At 47.0% G+C, this 17,469-nt stretch overlaps 1 protein-coding gene across 2 annotated transcripts in view; it reads right to left on the bottom strand.

The window, feature by feature from the left end:
* Positions 1-17,469, bottom strand: part of LOC140425033 (cullin-1) — a 177,511-nt gene that overhangs the window by 29,102 nt on the left and 130,940 nt on the right. For both annotated transcript variants that reach the window (XM_072508821.1, XM_072508822.1), the window contains exons 17-20: positions 2,370-2,462; positions 2,011-2,058; positions 1,843-1,925; positions 1,664-1,769 (exon numbers count right to left, since the gene is read on the bottom strand). In XM_072508821.1, the coding sequence (XP_072364922.1) occupies positions 1,664-1,769; positions 1,843-1,925; positions 2,011-2,058; positions 2,370-2,462 (330 nt within the window). The remainder of the gene's footprint in view (positions 1-1,663; positions 1,770-1,842; positions 1,926-2,010; positions 2,059-2,369; positions 2,463-17,469) is intronic.

Below are 17,469 nucleotides of genomic sequence, written 5' to 3'. Positions count from 1 at the left end.
GGTTTTAGCACCAAAGGAGCGGTGGGCAGGGTATTGGAGAAGGCCAAGAAAATTTAAATAAAACAGAAAATACTAGAACGAAACCAGGTCTGATAGAAAGAGAAACCAAATTAACATTTCATGTCTGTGACCTTTCATCATGCATTTTCAATTTTAATTTTAATTTCAGATTTCTACCATCCAGTATTTTGCTTTGCACAAGTGGTTTATTTTAACTCCAATAAAAAGGCATCCTTTTTAAAAACAATAATTACAGGGACAAATTGAAATTAACTTAATATTAATGTGAGATTTGCTGTCGCCCCCAACAGTCATTCGCTGATTATAAAACAGGCCGTAACAAATTGTGTCTGGTCTAAGGCATTGGTTCATCTGCTGTTCAAAAGATTCAAGTCCATGTGTACGGGTTACTATGTTTAGTTCACATAATGTTGTTTCACCCCCACTCCAAAGGTTAGGCCAACACTCTCAATGTCCAGAGTAGTTAAAGTAAACTCCCAACTGTGATGGATGCAAATCCCCCAAGGAAAAGATCAAGTACACACCAACTAAAGATAACATTATAGAAGGCCCACTTTTTGTAACACTGATCAACCTAGGCTTTTCATTGGCTAAAATTCAAAAGCTTTCATGGAGCAGAACTCTACTTTTAAAAATTTGGATGACAAGTTGCAAAATTGTTTGGAGCTGCACACATTTTTTTCCTCCCCCCACTGCTTATTGCATTAAATGTAGATGTGTTGATATACATTTTGAAATATCACAGTACATGTCCATTGTTTATAACATTGAGATACAAGTTTTGTATGGTGCCTCCAGGAACATTCCTGGTTTCACCTAGATATTCCATCCTAATCCAACATATTCGCTAGCCAAAAATATAGCCACACTATGTCTCCCAGTGTAATGACATCCCAAGGAATTTTCAAATTGCCTCCATCCTCATGTAGCCCTCCCAGCATATACACATCAATGTCAGCTATTTTCGCTTTTGTTAATGGAAGAGCTATAGATCAAAAACAATTCCATTCAGAGCAATGGAGAAACAATCTTCTCAGTACTTCCTGGACAGTCTCCACATTTAATTGGGTATCCAAAATTATGATATATATTTTTTAAAAACTGAAAACCTTAACTGTGGCCATACAAGATAGGATGATTTGTCAAACGTTTAAAGCCGTCTTCAAAATCTTTATGCAATCCTGATGGAATTACTATTAAGTGGTACAGGCTATCTTATTGCTGATGCAGAACTTAAAACTAGGATTTGTTTCAAAGAACATGTAAAACAAACATTTGGTTGGAAATTTCAAATGAAATCTTCAACCCATCTACTAATACTAGTACTGTACAAATGGCAGCAATAAGACGAGAGAAAATATTGTAAGTTAACAAGGTTTGTAACTATCACAGAAGTATACAAAGAACAAGAAATGGAAAGATTGAGGCTATAGTCTTATCCAAATGACTGTACTTTATACTGCAACGTTGTGATAGAAACTAACCACCAAAGCAATCCTGTAATTTGATTAAATTGTTCATTGGTAATCTTTTCTAGAAAAATAATTTTGAAATGGCCTTGGCAATGTGGGTTACAGGTTATCAGGTAATGGACAAGAACAAAAAGTTCTGAATCAATATATTTATCTCAAAAAGGGCCTACCTGAATCAACAACTTCCTATCTTCTTCTATGTTTTTGTGTGTGGTCTCTTGCTCTTGTTTTTGTTCAGTTTTCATCGGCACATTAATGTTCACCCTCAGCTTTTTACTATAAAAAAAAGTTCAGTTTAGGAATCATGATCCAAACATATGCTCAACAGCTATGTTTATTACTTACTTACTTTTTGTACCCCAAGTACAGTTTGATTAATGTGTCGGGCTTCATCTCTACTTCATCCACATTTGCACTTTCATCTTCCAAAACCTAATTTTAAAAAAGAAACTGATTAAGAGAGGTTATATTTGATTAGTCAATGAATGTTGCCGTTGAACAATAAATCATCACTTACCAGCAGTTTGGACTTCAACAATATCTGTAAAACCTGCACCAATATGTCCTGCAATTAATAATAATAAAAATTACTCCAATTTCAAGTTTGAGGTCAAACATCTTGACCTATTTTGAACAAAATGCATATAAAAGCAGCTGGAGAGATATGAAATTTGAGTAATTATGCCTGCTGCTGAGAACTATCAAGAAGCAATTTGCTTAACTACAATACCATAGGACTTTTCTTTTCCGGTAGTATCTCAAAATCATCACAATTTTCTGTTTGTCAAAGTGCAGTGCCATTAAAACTCCCTGTTCTTGTTGGATCATACATCAAGGTTATTAAGGATAGCTATTTTGTCATACTCCTGCTCTTACCATTTTGATTTGAGTGCTGTCTGTTAACTGCTGAACAGTGTAGGCATCCTCGGTGTTATACTGAAGTAGGATTGCCATCTGGAAAGTGGACGCCTTTGAAAAGAAAAGTAGACAATGACATCCTGATTATTTATTTTGAGGGCCTGACAAACTACTGCCGTACATATTGCATAATGATGAGGGAGGCGCAAATGTATCATATCTTGTGTTATTTTCACTGCCTCCCCAGAAACTTGGGCAACTTAATGACCAATAGCAAGAAATTTTAACAAGAGCAGCTGGAGAAAGAAAATAACTCCATGGCAGCCAATCAATCTTCTGTTGAGTGAATAAAACCAACAAACCTGCAACACAAACTTTTTAAATTTGGCAGACATCTTTCTGGTTGCCACAATTCCAGCAAAAATGTGCTGAAAATTGTGCAGTGGGATATAGATATATATATACACACACACACAAGGCAGGCCAGCAGCACGGTTCAATTCCCATACCAGCTTCCCCGAACAGGCGCCAGAATGTGGCGACGAAGGACTTTTCACTGTAACTTCATTTGAAGCCTACTTGTGACTATAAGCGATTTTCATTTTCATTTCATTTTTCATTTCAGGAAGCCAGAAGAACAAGACTAGCGGCTTAAAGGCGGCAGCTGCACTCATATTCAGCCACCAGGCCCTCAAGGCCTTGATCCAAGGAGTGTGGGCACGCAAGCATGTCCTCTACCTAAGGGATGGCTCAAAGAAGCACCGCAGCCTCACCTCTCATCTGCGAAACCGTGACCCAGGAGATCAGCATGATTGGCAACCGTGCCTGAAGTGGATGAATGATACCTCCCGCTCGGTCAAGGTAGGTCATCCTTCAACTCTCTCCAATATCAAATTTTCATCATACACTCTGGTGCTCTCTTCACAGATCTTATACATCCATGAGCGGGAGAAACATATTCTCTCTTGGACAACATTACATCACCATCATCCCAACTATCGTGTTGCTCATATTCCATCCAATGGGCCCTTCTGGGGAGGGCTCCTGAACCCCCACCGAATCTGTACATCTTTGGACTGAGGGAGGAAACTGTAGCATCCGGAGGAAACCTACGCAACACGGGGAGTAATGTGCAAACGCTACGCAGTCACCCAAGATCAGAATTGAACCCGGGTCCCTGATGCTGTGAGATGGCAATAGTAACCCCTGTATCATTATGCCGCCTGTCTGAAGAACACCTCACGGACACATCCCCACAGCAGTCGGAGGCAGGGACAACGCAGGTCTCCAGCACACGGAGGGCTGCGGGGAAGCAGCCACCTGCTTAGTCAGAGTGAGATGAAGAGCCTCTGGAAGATGCTGGATATGCAATGACAGACAGTGGAACATCAGGATCCAGCAGTCACTCAGCAGACTAGAGCGAACAATGCAGGAGTCCTGGCCATGCACACCTCGAGGTTACCATGGGAAGGTTGCTGACCACCATAAAGACTTTGGTCCAGTAGGTCTTGCCAGATTTGGACATCTTCAGGGTGCAGGCGACCTGGGGATGAGAAACCTTGAACTCCCTCCAGTTGCACCATTTCCTTCAGGAGTTAGGGCCAGACCCTTAAGCTCCCACAGGGAGGATGGCCATCAGCCAGACACCCTGAGAGCCTGCTCTCAGGACTCAACTGTGAAGCTGCTCACATTACCTTTGCATATGACCGCACCAATGCAGGCCACCGATGGTGCTTCTGCCCAAGCAGGAGACGCTCATACCTTTGCCTATGCCTGCACCAACTCTAGCAGTGCAGGCCATCGATGGTGCTTCTGCCCAAGCTGGGGACGCTCACCAGGCCACCGGAGGATGTTAACAAAGGTTATCACAGGCATCAGAATGTAGCAGTCAGCAGACTGACCCCAACTCTGCTGCGGATATTAGGGCTTTAGCTAGGTGTAGCAATAGGGTTAGGGGAAAAAAAACATTTGATGTTCCCTCTGGTTCACTATGCTATAACTATAAATAAATTACACTTTTTTTGAAATCATTTGATGGGTATTTGAATGTTCAGGTCAACTAAAGACGTTCTGAATCTGAAGTTGTAATCCTGTTATGTCGAGGTTTAGCCATCCTCTCACTCAATGATAGCGTCTCACTGAGATGAATATCGAAGTGATCTCAACCTCAGTCAAACAAGTCTCCGTATCCTGGGGTGTTGTCAGGAAGAGGTGTTTAGAACATAAGAACTAGGAGCAGGAGTAGGCCATCTGGCCCCTCGAACCTGCTCCTCCATTCAATGAGATCATGGCTGATCTTTTGTGGACTCAGCTCCACTTTCCAGCCCGAACACCATAACCCTTAATCTCTTTATTCTTCAAAAAACTATCTTTATCTTAAAAACACTTAATGAAGGAGCCTCAACTGCTTCACTGGGCAAGGAATTCCATAGATTCACAACCCTTTGGGTGAAGATGTTCCACCTAAACTCAGTCCTAAATCTACTTCCCCTTATTTTGAGGCTATGCCCCCTAGTTCTGCTTGCACCCGCCAGTGGAAACAACCTGCTCGCATCTATCCTATCTATTCCCTTCATAATTTTATATCTTTCTATAAGATCCCCCCTCATCCTTTTAAATTCCACGAGTACATCCCAGTCTACTCAACCTCTCCTCGTAATCCAACCCCTTCAGCACTGGGATTAACCTAGTGAATCTCCTCTGCACACCCTCCAGCGCCAGTACGTCCTTTCTCAGTTAAGGAGACCAAAACTGAACACAATACTCTAGGTGTGGCCTCACTAACACCTTATACAATTGCAGCATAACCTCCCCAAGTCTTAAACTCCATCCCTCCAGCAATGAAGGACAAAATTCCATTCGCCTTCTTAATCACCTGCTGCACCTGTAAACCAACTTTTTGCGACTCATGCACTAGCACACCCAGGTCTCTCTGCACAGCAGCATGTTTTAATATTTTATCATTTAAATAATAATCCCTTTTGCTGTTATTCCTATCAAAATGGATAACCTCACATTTGTCAACATTGCATTCCATCTGCCAGACCCTGGCCCATTCACTTAACCTATCCAAATCCCTCTGCAGACTTCCAGTATCCTCTGCACTCTTTGCTTTACCACTCATCTTAGTGTCGTCTGCAAACTTGGACACATTACCCTTGGTCCCCAACTCCAAATCATCTATGTAAATTGTGAACAATTGTGGGCCCAACACTGATCCCCGAGGGACACCACTAGCTACTGATTGCCAACCAGAGAAACATCCATTAATCCCCACTCTTTGCTTTCTATTAATTAACCAATCCTCTGTCCATGCTACTACTTTACCCTTAATGCCATGCATCTTTATCTTATGCAGCAACCTTTTGTGTGGCACCTTGTCAAAGGCTTTCTGGAAATCCAGATATACCACATCCATTGGCTCCCTGTTATCTACCGCACAGTTAATGTCCTCAAAAAATTCCACTAAATTAGTTAGGCACGACCTGCCCTTTATGAACCCATGCTGCGTCTGCCCAATGGGACAATTTCCATCCAGATGCCTCGCTATTTCTTCCTTGATGATAGATTCCAGCATCTTGCCGACTACCGAAGTTAGGCTCATTGGCCTATAATTACCCGCTTTCAGCCTACCTCCTTTTTTAAACAGTGGTGTCACGTTTGCTAATTTCCAATCCGCCGGGACCACCCCAGAGTCTAGTGAATTTTGGCAAATTATCACTAGTGCATTTGCATTTCCCTAGCCATCTCGTTTAGCACTCTGGGATGCATTCCATCAGGGCCAGGAGACTTGTCTACCTTTAGCCCCATTAGCTTGCGCATCACGACCTCCTTAGTGATAACAATCATCACAAGGTCCTCACCTGTCATAGCTTCATTTCCATCAGTCACTGGCATGTTATTTGTGTCTTCCACCCTGAAGACCGTCCCAAAAAACCTGTTCAGTTCCTCAGCCATTTCCTCATCTCCAATTATTAAATCTCCCTTCTCATCCTCTAAAGGACCAATATTTACCTTAGCCACTCTTTTTTGTTTTATATATTTGTAGAAACAAATCCTGGGGTGTTGTCAGGAAGAGGTGTTTAGATTTTTATTAGAAGTGTACAATGAAACAATTTCTAACACTTCTACCTCCAGGAACACCATTGAGTGAGGGCAGCTCATCAGCACTGATACAACAGAAGCAATGCTCCACAGTGGCAGCATCTGAAGGGAGAGAAAAGAGCTAACTTTTCGAGTCCAGGTGACTCTTTGAATCTCGCAGCCTGGCTATCTTTGAATCTCGCAGCCTGGCTATCTTTGAATCTCGCAGCCTGGCTATCTATATCTGACATAATGATGGGCCTTCCTGTAACGGGCAATCAGCGACCTCCTTTATGCATCTTTGTGTTACATACCGAGAGATGTCACAGAGGTCCCATTGATCCCGGAACAGACCCAGAGACAAAGAAATTGAGTGCTGCGGCCACATTCAAAGCCACTAGTAGGGTAAGCCTCCAACCCCACCGGGCATCAGGTCGTCCTGAAGAATGTGGCATATGTGATGTACCAGATCTCAGCACAAGTGCAAGCATGCCCGGCACAGCCTCTCACTCATTTGCAAACAGGATACTTTTCAATGATAAAGCTTGTGTCTGGCAAATTGCCTCCATTGTCTGGTTCTGTTCCCCTCATCTTATTTTCATACTCTGGCTTCCCTTGACCATGTCCTCTAGGTGGTGTCTCCTGTTGGAGTGGTACTCGGCAACATCTCTCCCTCCTTCACCTCCTCCATAGCAATAGCACTCTGACAAACGCAGCTTGAGCCCTGAATTCATCTGTCGTCTGCTTTCACTTTGAAGTGAAACATTGAAGACAAGAATGACTAACGGTTCAGAAAGTGAAACTATGGATTAGAAACCTACGGCAAATGGAAGGCTGTACAGCTTTTGCTGCCTTCCTTGCGTGGTGGCTGATGCAGTCTTGCCCCGAGACACAAGCACACACTGACGTTGATTACAGTGAGCAATCCAAAGTAGTCCTTCATTCCATTCTCTGAAATGTCATACCAATGACCTATCAGTTGCTCATCGTCAATGAGTGGAAGCCATATGGCCAGTTAGGAATGGCATTTATGGTGAACTCGTGACTGGTCTTCTCTAATGGAATGTCATATTATGCAGCTGTGCCCCATGCATTATTGCCTGCAATGACCAAGACTGCATTCCTACCTTGTATTCTTTCGATGATACGTCTGTAATGTTACGTCAGTGAATTAGATATATCCTTTCAACCGCCCGAATGAAAGGATTGGCTACCAGTTGCTTCTGGACAAGGCTTTCCACATTTGTAGCCAACCTGAATCCTGTCCATTCTTGGTGCACCCACGAGCATCCAAACTTGGGCCATCAGAGTGCTCCTTCCACACTGCCTTGTACCCTTCGCGGACAGAATCACTGTTACCTTAGATTTCAGCAAATGCCATTACTGCGGGACCACAAAATGGTGCTTCTACACCTCTACTTCAAGACAGAATTTGACACACCCTCCCTCACTGTCCATGTGCCTGAGGTTTACCTTGAGCCTCATGATGTAAAGGTAGAATTGCCTCCTGCGTTCTCCAGCCTCCCACAATACTGGATTCCATTGTTGTTATGGGGAACATACCCAACTAATCACTTATGCCCATGCCATATGTGGACCTCCACCCACCCCATCTAGAGGCAGTGCGCTCGGTCATCAACTGAGATGAATCCATTCCTGAGAGAGCTTCACACCACCCCCTGCACTACCTCCCCCACATATGTAAACCATATTTATTTAGTTACATATTATATGCATATCTCCTAACCCAAACACCAGCTTCAGTCAGGAAATATTAGGAATACTCAGCAGGTTAGGGAGCAACTGTAGCAAAAATCAGAGTTAATTCTTCATGTTGATGATGACCCATCGTTTGAACACTTTTGTATCATTTATCACTACTGTACTGATCTCATTCCTTATTAACAGAGGTTCCCGGCCTCCTCTTTTTTTCTGCCTACTCATCCAAAATGGCAAGTGCCTCTGAATATTCACTTCGCAGCTTTGTTCACCTTGCAACCAGGATGAAAGATGGATTGAATGCTTCTTTCATGGATCTTTCCAATGCATTACAACTCCTTTGCATTGCATTCTGTTAGAACAGTATTTTTGGATAACCATAAAATAAGCAACTTTGACAGAACGATCAAATCTAGTTTTCAGGTCTATTAAATGTAGAATTAAAATATTTATTTGACCCAAATCTTTAGATCCATGGCAACTATCTCACTTAAGTCTCTTCTCTTGGGTAGTCCCTCAGGGTAGAGGATGACGTGCTTCCACTCCGGGGAGGTGGGTACTGTGGTCACTCAATAGTCACAAAATAATAGTGCAGAAGATGCCCTTCGGCCCATCGAGTCTGCATCGACACATGAAAAACACCTGACCTGCCTACCTACTCTGCTTGGCTCATAACCTTGAATGTTATGTCATGACAAGTGCTCATCTAGGTAAATTTTAACGGATGCGAGGCAACCCACTTCTACCACCCTCCCAGGCAGTGTATTCCAGACCGTCGCCACCCTCTGGGTAAAATAGTTTTTCCTCAAATCCCCCATAAACCTTCTGCCCCTCACCTTGAACTTGTGTCTCTTCTGACCCTTCAACTAAGGGAAACAGTTGCTCCTTATCGATCCTGTCTAATCCCATATCCGCACTCTGCCACAAATTTGGCAGGTTGTGTTTGATACTCTGTGGGTGGGACACTCTGGATTCTGTTCGCTCATTCTGCTGTTTACGTTTGGCTTCTGCGTGCTCCACCGGCGATGCTCGAGGTGATTGGCATCTGCACGGATGCTTCTTCTCCAGTTTGTGCGTTCTAAGACAAACATGATTCCCACATGCTATTTAGGGAGGCTTTGGAGTGTCTTTGTAGCGTTTCCTCTGCCCTCCTAGTGATCGCTTGCCATTGTGGAGCTTGGAGTAGAGCATTTGTTTTGGGAGTCTCATGTCAGGCATGCAGACAATGGGGCCCAACCATTGCAGTTGGTCAAGCATGACCAGTGCCTCAATACTAGGATATTGGCCTGGGAGAAGTTGTTCACGTTGGCACCCCTATCCAGCCAGTAGACTTGCAGAATTTTGCAGAGGCATCGTTGATGATATCTCTCCAGAGATTTGAGATGTCTGCTATACCTCGCCAATGTTTCTGATGCAAACAGGAGGGCGGGGACCATGGCTGCGCTGTAGACCATGAGCATGGTGATGGAGGTTGTGGATTCTTGTCAAGAGTTCCACTCTGCCGCATTTTAATATTTCTGTGGGGATTCCATCTGCGCCAGAGACCTTAAGATTTCTCAGTTGTCGGATGGACTTTGACCTCATGGCAAGCTGGGGATGCACTGAGATAATGGCAGGTAGTGTGTTGTGGGACAGTATCGAGGGCATTTGCATTGAAGGCTGTGTCTTGGTTGAGGAGCATTCGAACTGTTGTCTCCAGTGGCTGTTGACTGCCTCTCTATCTTTGATGAGCGCCTTTCCACTTTTGGCTCTCAGTGAGGCTAGCCCCTGGGTAGTCAGACCATAGATGGTTTTAATTACGCTGATGAAGCCGCGCACAGTGGTCGTCAGTGGGTTGCTGAGTCTCCTTCGTTCTTTCCACCTACCATCTGTTCTTTAAGTCGCGAGTTCTTTGTTGCACCTCGACTTTCAGTTGTCTGTAGGCTTGGTTCCTCGGACTTGAGTTTTCGTGGAGCTGCCAGATCAGGAATGCCTTGCGTTTTTGATCAAGGCAGATCCTGGTCCCCCTGATAATTCTCGGCGCACCAGTCTTGGTGCTTCCTGGTCGAGAGCACAAGCGTCTCCTTGCAGGTGCTGACTATAGTGGCTTTTATGACGGACCAGGCACTGTGGGCATTCTGTGGCTCTGGCTCATTGGTCATCGGCAGGTTAGCGGTGAGGCACCAACTGAGACGCGCTTTCTTCTCCAGATCGAGTCCAGCGCCATCAAGTCTCCTGCAGCAGAGATTTCTCTGCCTGTTTATTCCGGTTTGGGGCCAAGGTGATGGAAATGGTAGAGCGAATTAGTCGGGAGTCAGTCCAGCAGTCGTCGGCTCCAGTCATGTCATGGGTGATGCTGACATCTTTGCGGTCCCTCGCTTGGAAAACGATATAGTCTATTAGGTGCCAGTGCTTGGAGTGGGGGTGTTGCCATGAGGTTTTCTCGGGGAGAACAGGGATGACCAGGTGATGTTCTAAACATTTTGTCAGGAGGACGACTCCGTTGCCATTTGCTTTCCCACGCCTTCCCTGCCTAACATGCTTTTCAAAGGTTTGTGTCCTTCCTGACTCCAGCTGAGAATCAGCTTGCTCCCTTTGGAACGTGGAACAGCGATTGGTCGTGGCTGGAGTCAATGCCTCTTTTGCCTTGTCCGTTGCAGCTAGGGATGGGGCGTTGCCACTGATGCCTAACGTACTGCTTCTGGGACAGGGTGAGCCGTACAGTCATGAGCCATTTGCTCACCATGTAGGGGGTTCGTTGAGACGTCCGACCAATTCAGTTTTTATGGCGAAGCCGACCCCGGAGAGACGGCATTCTTCTGGTTTTCCTTTCCAGAAGAAGGTGTATCCGCCACCTCATTCTTTAAGCTGGCCTACTCCTGCCAGTTGTCTCTCACTCAGGGCGGCGATGTCAATGTTGTGACGTCGGAGTTCATGGGCTATGATGGCGGTGTTGATATTGGTGTTGTCCATAAGGGTCTTAATGGTCCAGGTCCCAAAATTAATTTGGGTGGGGGGGGGGGGGTGGGGGGGGGGGTGGAAGGTGGAAGTGGAAGATGTATGCGCATGGATTCTTTTAACATTGGGTGGTCGTTGCACACCAACCACCATATGGTCCCAGCAGAGCGAGGTCTTGGCCCAGTGGCAGGGAAATCCAAGACCACTGGAGAACAAGCTTTGCTGTAGGATGGGGAGTAACACAAACACATCATCCTCCACTCATCTGCCTGCCTGACAGTGGCGTCACTTTTTAAGGGCGATGTCATTTTCACTCTCATGTCTTGCAGCCTCCCCTCTGCTCCCCCGGCCCCGCTTATCCACTCGCCCCCACCGGCCCCCGCTGCTCCCCGCGCCTCCTCTCACCCCCGCTTGCACCCCTCGCCCCCGGTTTGCACTGCTCCCCTCACCCCCCGCTTGCACTGTTCCCCTTGTCCCAGCTTGCGCTGCTCCCTTTGCCCACCCCTTGCGCTGCTCCTCTCCCCCCACTTGTGCTGCTCCTCTTGCCCCCTACTTGCGCTTCTCCCATCGCCCCCGCTTTCGCTGCTCCCTTTGCCCCCGCTTGCGCTGCTCCACTCGCCCCCCACGTGCGTTGCTGCCCCTGCTTGTGCTGCTTCTCCCCCCCCCCCCCCCCCCCCCGTGCACTGCTCCCTTCGACCACTGAAGTGACATGCCTTTGGAAGGCTTACAATAAAACGTGGCCACGCTCTTTATAAATTTTACACTTCACCAATTAGCCATTCATATTCAATCAACCTCATTCTTGAACAGGATTTTTTAAAATATAAATTTAGTGTACCCAATTAATTTTTTCCAATTAAAAAAATTTTTTTTTAAAAAAATGTTTATTCAAATTTTCCAACAAAATTTTTAACAAACCTCCCCCCCACCCCCCCCCCCCCCATTACAAAAAGAAAGAAACAAACACAACACTCAAGAATTATACAAAACTTATACATTGGGTTTCCCCATATATAGTAACCCCCCCATATGGCATTCAAAGGTACCCGTAGGGAAGCCCCCCCCCCCCCCCCCCCCCACACCCTTGGGTTGCTGCTGCTGCTGACCTCCTCCTAACCCTCCGCAAGATAATCTAGGAACGGTTGCCACCGCCTGGAGAACCCCTGCACAGACCCTCGTACGGCAAACTTTATCCTCTCCAGCTTAATGAACCCTGCCATGCATTTTTCCAGGCTTCCACACAGGGGGGCTTCGCGTCCTTGCATAATAGCAAGATCCTCCGCCGGGCTACCAGGGACGCAAAGGCCAGGATACCGGCCTCTTTCGCCTCCTGCACTCCCGGCTCGTCCGTTACCCCAATATAGTGCCAGCCCCCAACTCGGCTTGACCTGGACTTTCACCACCTTGGACATAGTCCTCGCAAAACCCCTCCAGTGCCGGGCACGACCAGAACATGTGGACGTGATTCGCCGGGCTTCCCGAGCACCTCCCACATCTATCCTCCACCCCAAAGAACCTACTCAACCTCGCCCCTGTCATATGCGCTCTGTGAATAACCTTGAATTGTATTAGGCTGAGCCTGGCGGAAGAGGAGGAAGAATTAACCCTGCTCAGGGCATCAGCCCACAGACCCTCATCTATCTCCTCCCCAAGCTCCTCCTCCCACTTGCCCTTTAACTCCTCCACTGAGGCCTCTCCTCTTCCTTCAGCTCCTGGTAAACCGCTGAACCCTTGCCTTCTCCAACCCATACACCCGAAATCACCCTGTCCCGAGTCCCCTGTGCCGGGAGCAGCAGGAATTCCCTCACCTGCCGCCTCACAAACGCCCTCACTTACAGATACCTGAAAGCATTTCCCGGGGGTAACCCAAACTTCTCCTCCAGCGCCCCCAGGCTCGCAAACGTCCCATCTATAAACAGGTCCCCCATTCTTCTAATCACTGCCCGATGCCAGCTCCGAAATCCCCCATCCATCCTTCCCGGGCCGAACCGATGGTTCTTCCGAATCGGGGACCACACCGAGGCCCCCACCTCGCCCGTGTCGTCTCCACTGCCCCCAGATCTTCAACGTCGCCGCCACCACCTTACTCGTGGTGTACCTTGTTGGCAAGAGCGGCAGCGGTGCCGTCACCAGCGCCCTCAGACTCGTGCCCACACAGGACGCCATCTCCAACCTCTTCCATGCCGCCCCCTCTCCCTACATTACCCACTTACGGATCATCGCCACATTGGCAGCCCAATAATAGTCGCACAAATTCGGCAGAGCCAGCCCTCCCGTCCCTACTACGCTCCAGAAACACCCTCTTTACCCTCGGGGTCTTATTTGCCCACACGAAACCCATGATACTCCTACCTACCCGTTTGAAAAAGGCCTTGGAAATCATAATGGGAAGGCAATGGAACACAAAGAGAAACCTCGGGGAGGACCATCATTTAAATCGACTGCACCCTGCCCGCTAGCGAGAGTGGCAGCACATCCCATCTTTTGAAATCCTCCTCCATCTGCTCCACCAACCGCGACAAATTGAGTTTGTGCAGGGTCCCCCAACTCCCAGCCACCTGGATCCCCAAGTACCGAAAGCTCCTTTCCGCCCTCTTCAACGGCAGGTCGTCTATCCCCCTTCCCTGGTCCCCTGGATGCACCACAAAGAGCTCACTTGTCCCTACATTCAGCTTATACCCCGAGAAGTCCCCAAACACCCTTAGGATCCGCATGACCTCCGCCATCCCCTCCACTGGATCTGCCACATACAGCAACAGGTCGTCCGCATACAGCGACACCCGATGTTCCTCTCCCCCCTCGGACCAGTCCCCTCCATTTCCTGGACTCCCTTAGTGCCATGGCCAGAGGCTCAATTGCCAATGCAAACAGCAAGGGGGACAGGGGGCACCCCTGCCTCGTCCCTCGGTACAGCCGAAAGTACTCCGACCTCCTCCGATTCGTAGCCACACTCGCTACCGGGGCTCTATATAGCAATCTGTCCCAGCTGATGAACCCGTCCCCGAACCCAAACCTCCGCAGCACTTCCCAAAGATACTCCCACTCCACCCGGTCGAAGGCCTTCTCCGCGTCCATAGCTGCCACTACCTCCGCTTCCCCCTCCATCGAGGGCATCATTATCACATTGAGGAGCCTCCGCACATTAGTGTTTAGCTGCCTGCCCTTTACAAATCCCGTCTGGTCCTCATGAATCACCCCCGGGACACAGTCCTCAATTCTCGTAGCCAGCACTTTTGCCAGCAACTTAGCATCCACATTGAGGAGCGAGATCGGTCTATACGACCCACACTGCAGTGGGTCCTTGTCCCGCTTCAGGATCAGAGAGATCAGCGCCCCGGACATTGTCGGGGGCAAGGTCCCCCCCCCCCTCCCTTGCCTTATTGAAAGTCCTCACTAGCAACGGGCCTAGCGGGTCCACATATTTCCTGTAAAACTCGACCGGGAACCTATCTGGCCCCGGGGCCTTCCCCGCCTGCATGCTCCCCAATCTTTGAACCAGCTCCTCCAGCCCAATTGGCACCCCTAAACCAGCCACCTCTGCTCCTCCACCCTCGGGAACCTCAGCTGATCCAAAAATCATCGCATCCCCTCTTCCCCCGCTGGGGGCTCAGATCTGTGCAGATCCCCATAGAAGTCCCTAAATACCTTGTTTATTCTCACCGCACTCCGCACCGTATTCACCCCGCTATCCTTAACTCCACCTATCTCCCTTGCTGCCTCCCTCTTACGAAGCTGGTGTGCCAGCATCCGACTCGCCTTATCCCCATACTCCTACGTCGCCCCCTGCGCTTTCCTCCACTGTGCCTCTGCTTTCCCTGTGGTCAACAGGTCGAACTCCGTCTGGAGGTTCCGCCGCTCCCCGAGTAGTCCCTCCTCGGGGGCCTCTACATATCTCCTATCCACCCTTAAGATCTCCCCCACCAACCTCTCCCTGCTCTCTCTCTTCTCCCCGTGGGCCCAGATGGAGATCAACTCTCCCCTGACCACTGCCTTCAGCGCCTCCCAGACTACCCCCACCTGCACCTCCCCGTTGTCATTGGCCTCCAAATATCTTTCAATGCACCCCCGCACCCGCCCGCACACCTCCTCATCCGCCAATAATCCCACATCTAGACGCCACAGCGGGCGCTGGTCCCTCTCCTCTCCTAACTCCAGCTCCACCCAGTGCAGGGCGTGGTCTGAGATGGCTATGGAATTTTTTCCCAATTAAGGGGCAATTTAGCGTGGCCAATCCACCTAGCCTGCACATCTTTGGGTTGTGGGAGAGAAACCCACGCAAACAGGTGGAGAATGTGCAAACTCCACACGGACAGTGACCCAGAACCGGGATCGAACCTGGGACCTCAGCGCCGTGAGGCTGCAGGGCTAACCCACTAACGCCACCGTGCTGCCCCTTGAACAGGATTTTTAACCTCCAGCAATGAGAATGAACAAATTGTTGATACAACATAAGAAAATTTGCTGTTTGTTCCTATTGTTATCACCTGATGTCACACTCTAACAAGTTTTGTTAAAGGAATACAATAACGTCCTTCCTGGGTAAATTGCAGACTGACTTTCTAAAGAGAATTAAGCTCGATGTCACGTTTTATTTGTGCCCTTTTCAAAACTTTAATCAACAACATAGGTATCTCGTTAAGAGGTTTCATCAGGATTGATAAAACGACCTACTCCAAATTGCTTGCATGCAATTACAACTTTGCTTAGTACCTTCAATGCATTGTCATCACTAAACCTAAAGCAAGTATTACTTCTGTATTCCATAAGCTTGCGTTGACTACTCAGTGAACCAAAGTAACATTTTAGCCCACATATTTTTGCAAATGCAAGCACTTTGCAGTTAAGCAAGTCTGTGACGAACACATCCCTGACAATACTAAAACTCCTTATCCACATTCATTATTTCTTTCATCTTTTTCCTCAGACTTCTCTGCATCATGTTGAGGATCTGACTCGCTACTTTGCGCATCATCAACAATACTTTGTCACACTTGAAGCAGCTATCGACTGTTCCTTGTGCATTCCTTGGATTAATTTATCTATTATTGCTGTTCCAGTTCTGTCCACTGCTGCAATTGCCAGATCTGCTAACGGTGCTTTCATTCTCATTCTGACTATCTTTAATCATTACACTGTATTGGCACTTGCATCCAATATGTGGTCCATCCTGAAATATGGAAATCATGGAGCCCTCTCTTCTTTCAGTCGCAGTGGAATGCCTCACGTGTTCCATGAAGGTTTAAGAAAATGACTGTTCCACCAGGACTTTGTAAGACAGATCAGTTAAAAGCAGCCTATCCATTACATAATCAAGCAACTGCAATGCTAAAAATGATCCAAAGATCTGCAAGTTAATTTCACCAATCTTTTATACAACCTGCTAATATCCATGATATATTCTTCTATATTATTTCCATATGTTTACTGAAATCTATCGAAGTCTGACCATGCCCACGGGGATTTAATAGATAGACTTTCTTGTAGATTTTATCGAAAAACTCTGAAAGTCACTATCCAAATGACAGGCATCGGATAACTAAAGACTTCCGATTTTACTTGTAAGAAGTGATAATGCCAACATCATTCCTCCTTTTCTCTTTGGAGGACTGATATGCGGGAGGGCCGAGTATGGTCCAGGAGCAGCTCACCACGGTGTGATGGAAGAACAATTGCTGCTCCTCCATGAGTTTTTTTTTAAAAAGCTTTGTCTCCCGTTTCTTCAGTCGTCTCCAGAGTTCCTTAACTTAGTCAAGCTTTTATGGCACATGCTTCTAATCATCTTTTGATAGTACCTGCACAGAATACTGCTGGAAAGAGATCTGCTGCTGAAGCTTTTTATCTTGCACTCCTTAGGACAGATGCAGAAATGGCAACATTTCAAAGAGGGAAAACTTATACTGCAGGAGAAAAGGATGCTGATTGTTTGGCAAGTCAACGCCAATAGATCCCAGCATTGCTCGAGAGAATGCCCCAAAGTATTGCTTCCCCCCACCTTTGTTTAAATCAAAAATACAATGTAATGCCTGGACACATTAGTTTTGCCTGCAGAGGACAACCTATTTATGAATATACGTAACTTCTAGCAAGCGTGCGTGTGCCACTTAGCAAGCCCGAATGACAATAAGTGCAATTCGTAGCACATTTAGGATTGTTCAGCAAGTGCTGTCCAATCGCAAAATCACATCTAGCAATGTTTGAGTTTCAGTTTTGCAGGGGTTGGTTTGAGTACAGTCAATACTCTGCCTGTTGCGGACAGCCGGAGGAACATGACGTTTGATACGATCGGCAGTTGTTGGGACATTATTGCCTACATTCAGTACTGAAGTTAGTCCACATCAGTGGGCAGAATGATTTTTTGGCTTGATAGCAGAATCCTCTT

The sequence above is a fragment of the Scyliorhinus torazame genome, chromosome 6 (genome assembly GCF_047496885.1).
Source record: "Scyliorhinus torazame isolate Kashiwa2021f chromosome 6, sScyTor2.1, whole genome shotgun sequence".
Classification (NCBI taxonomy): Eukaryota; Metazoa; Chordata; class Chondrichthyes; order Carcharhiniformes; family Scyliorhinidae; genus Scyliorhinus; species Scyliorhinus torazame.
The sequence above is the reverse complement of the archived record's forward strand: the minus strand, read 5'-3'. Positions and strand labels throughout refer to the sequence as shown.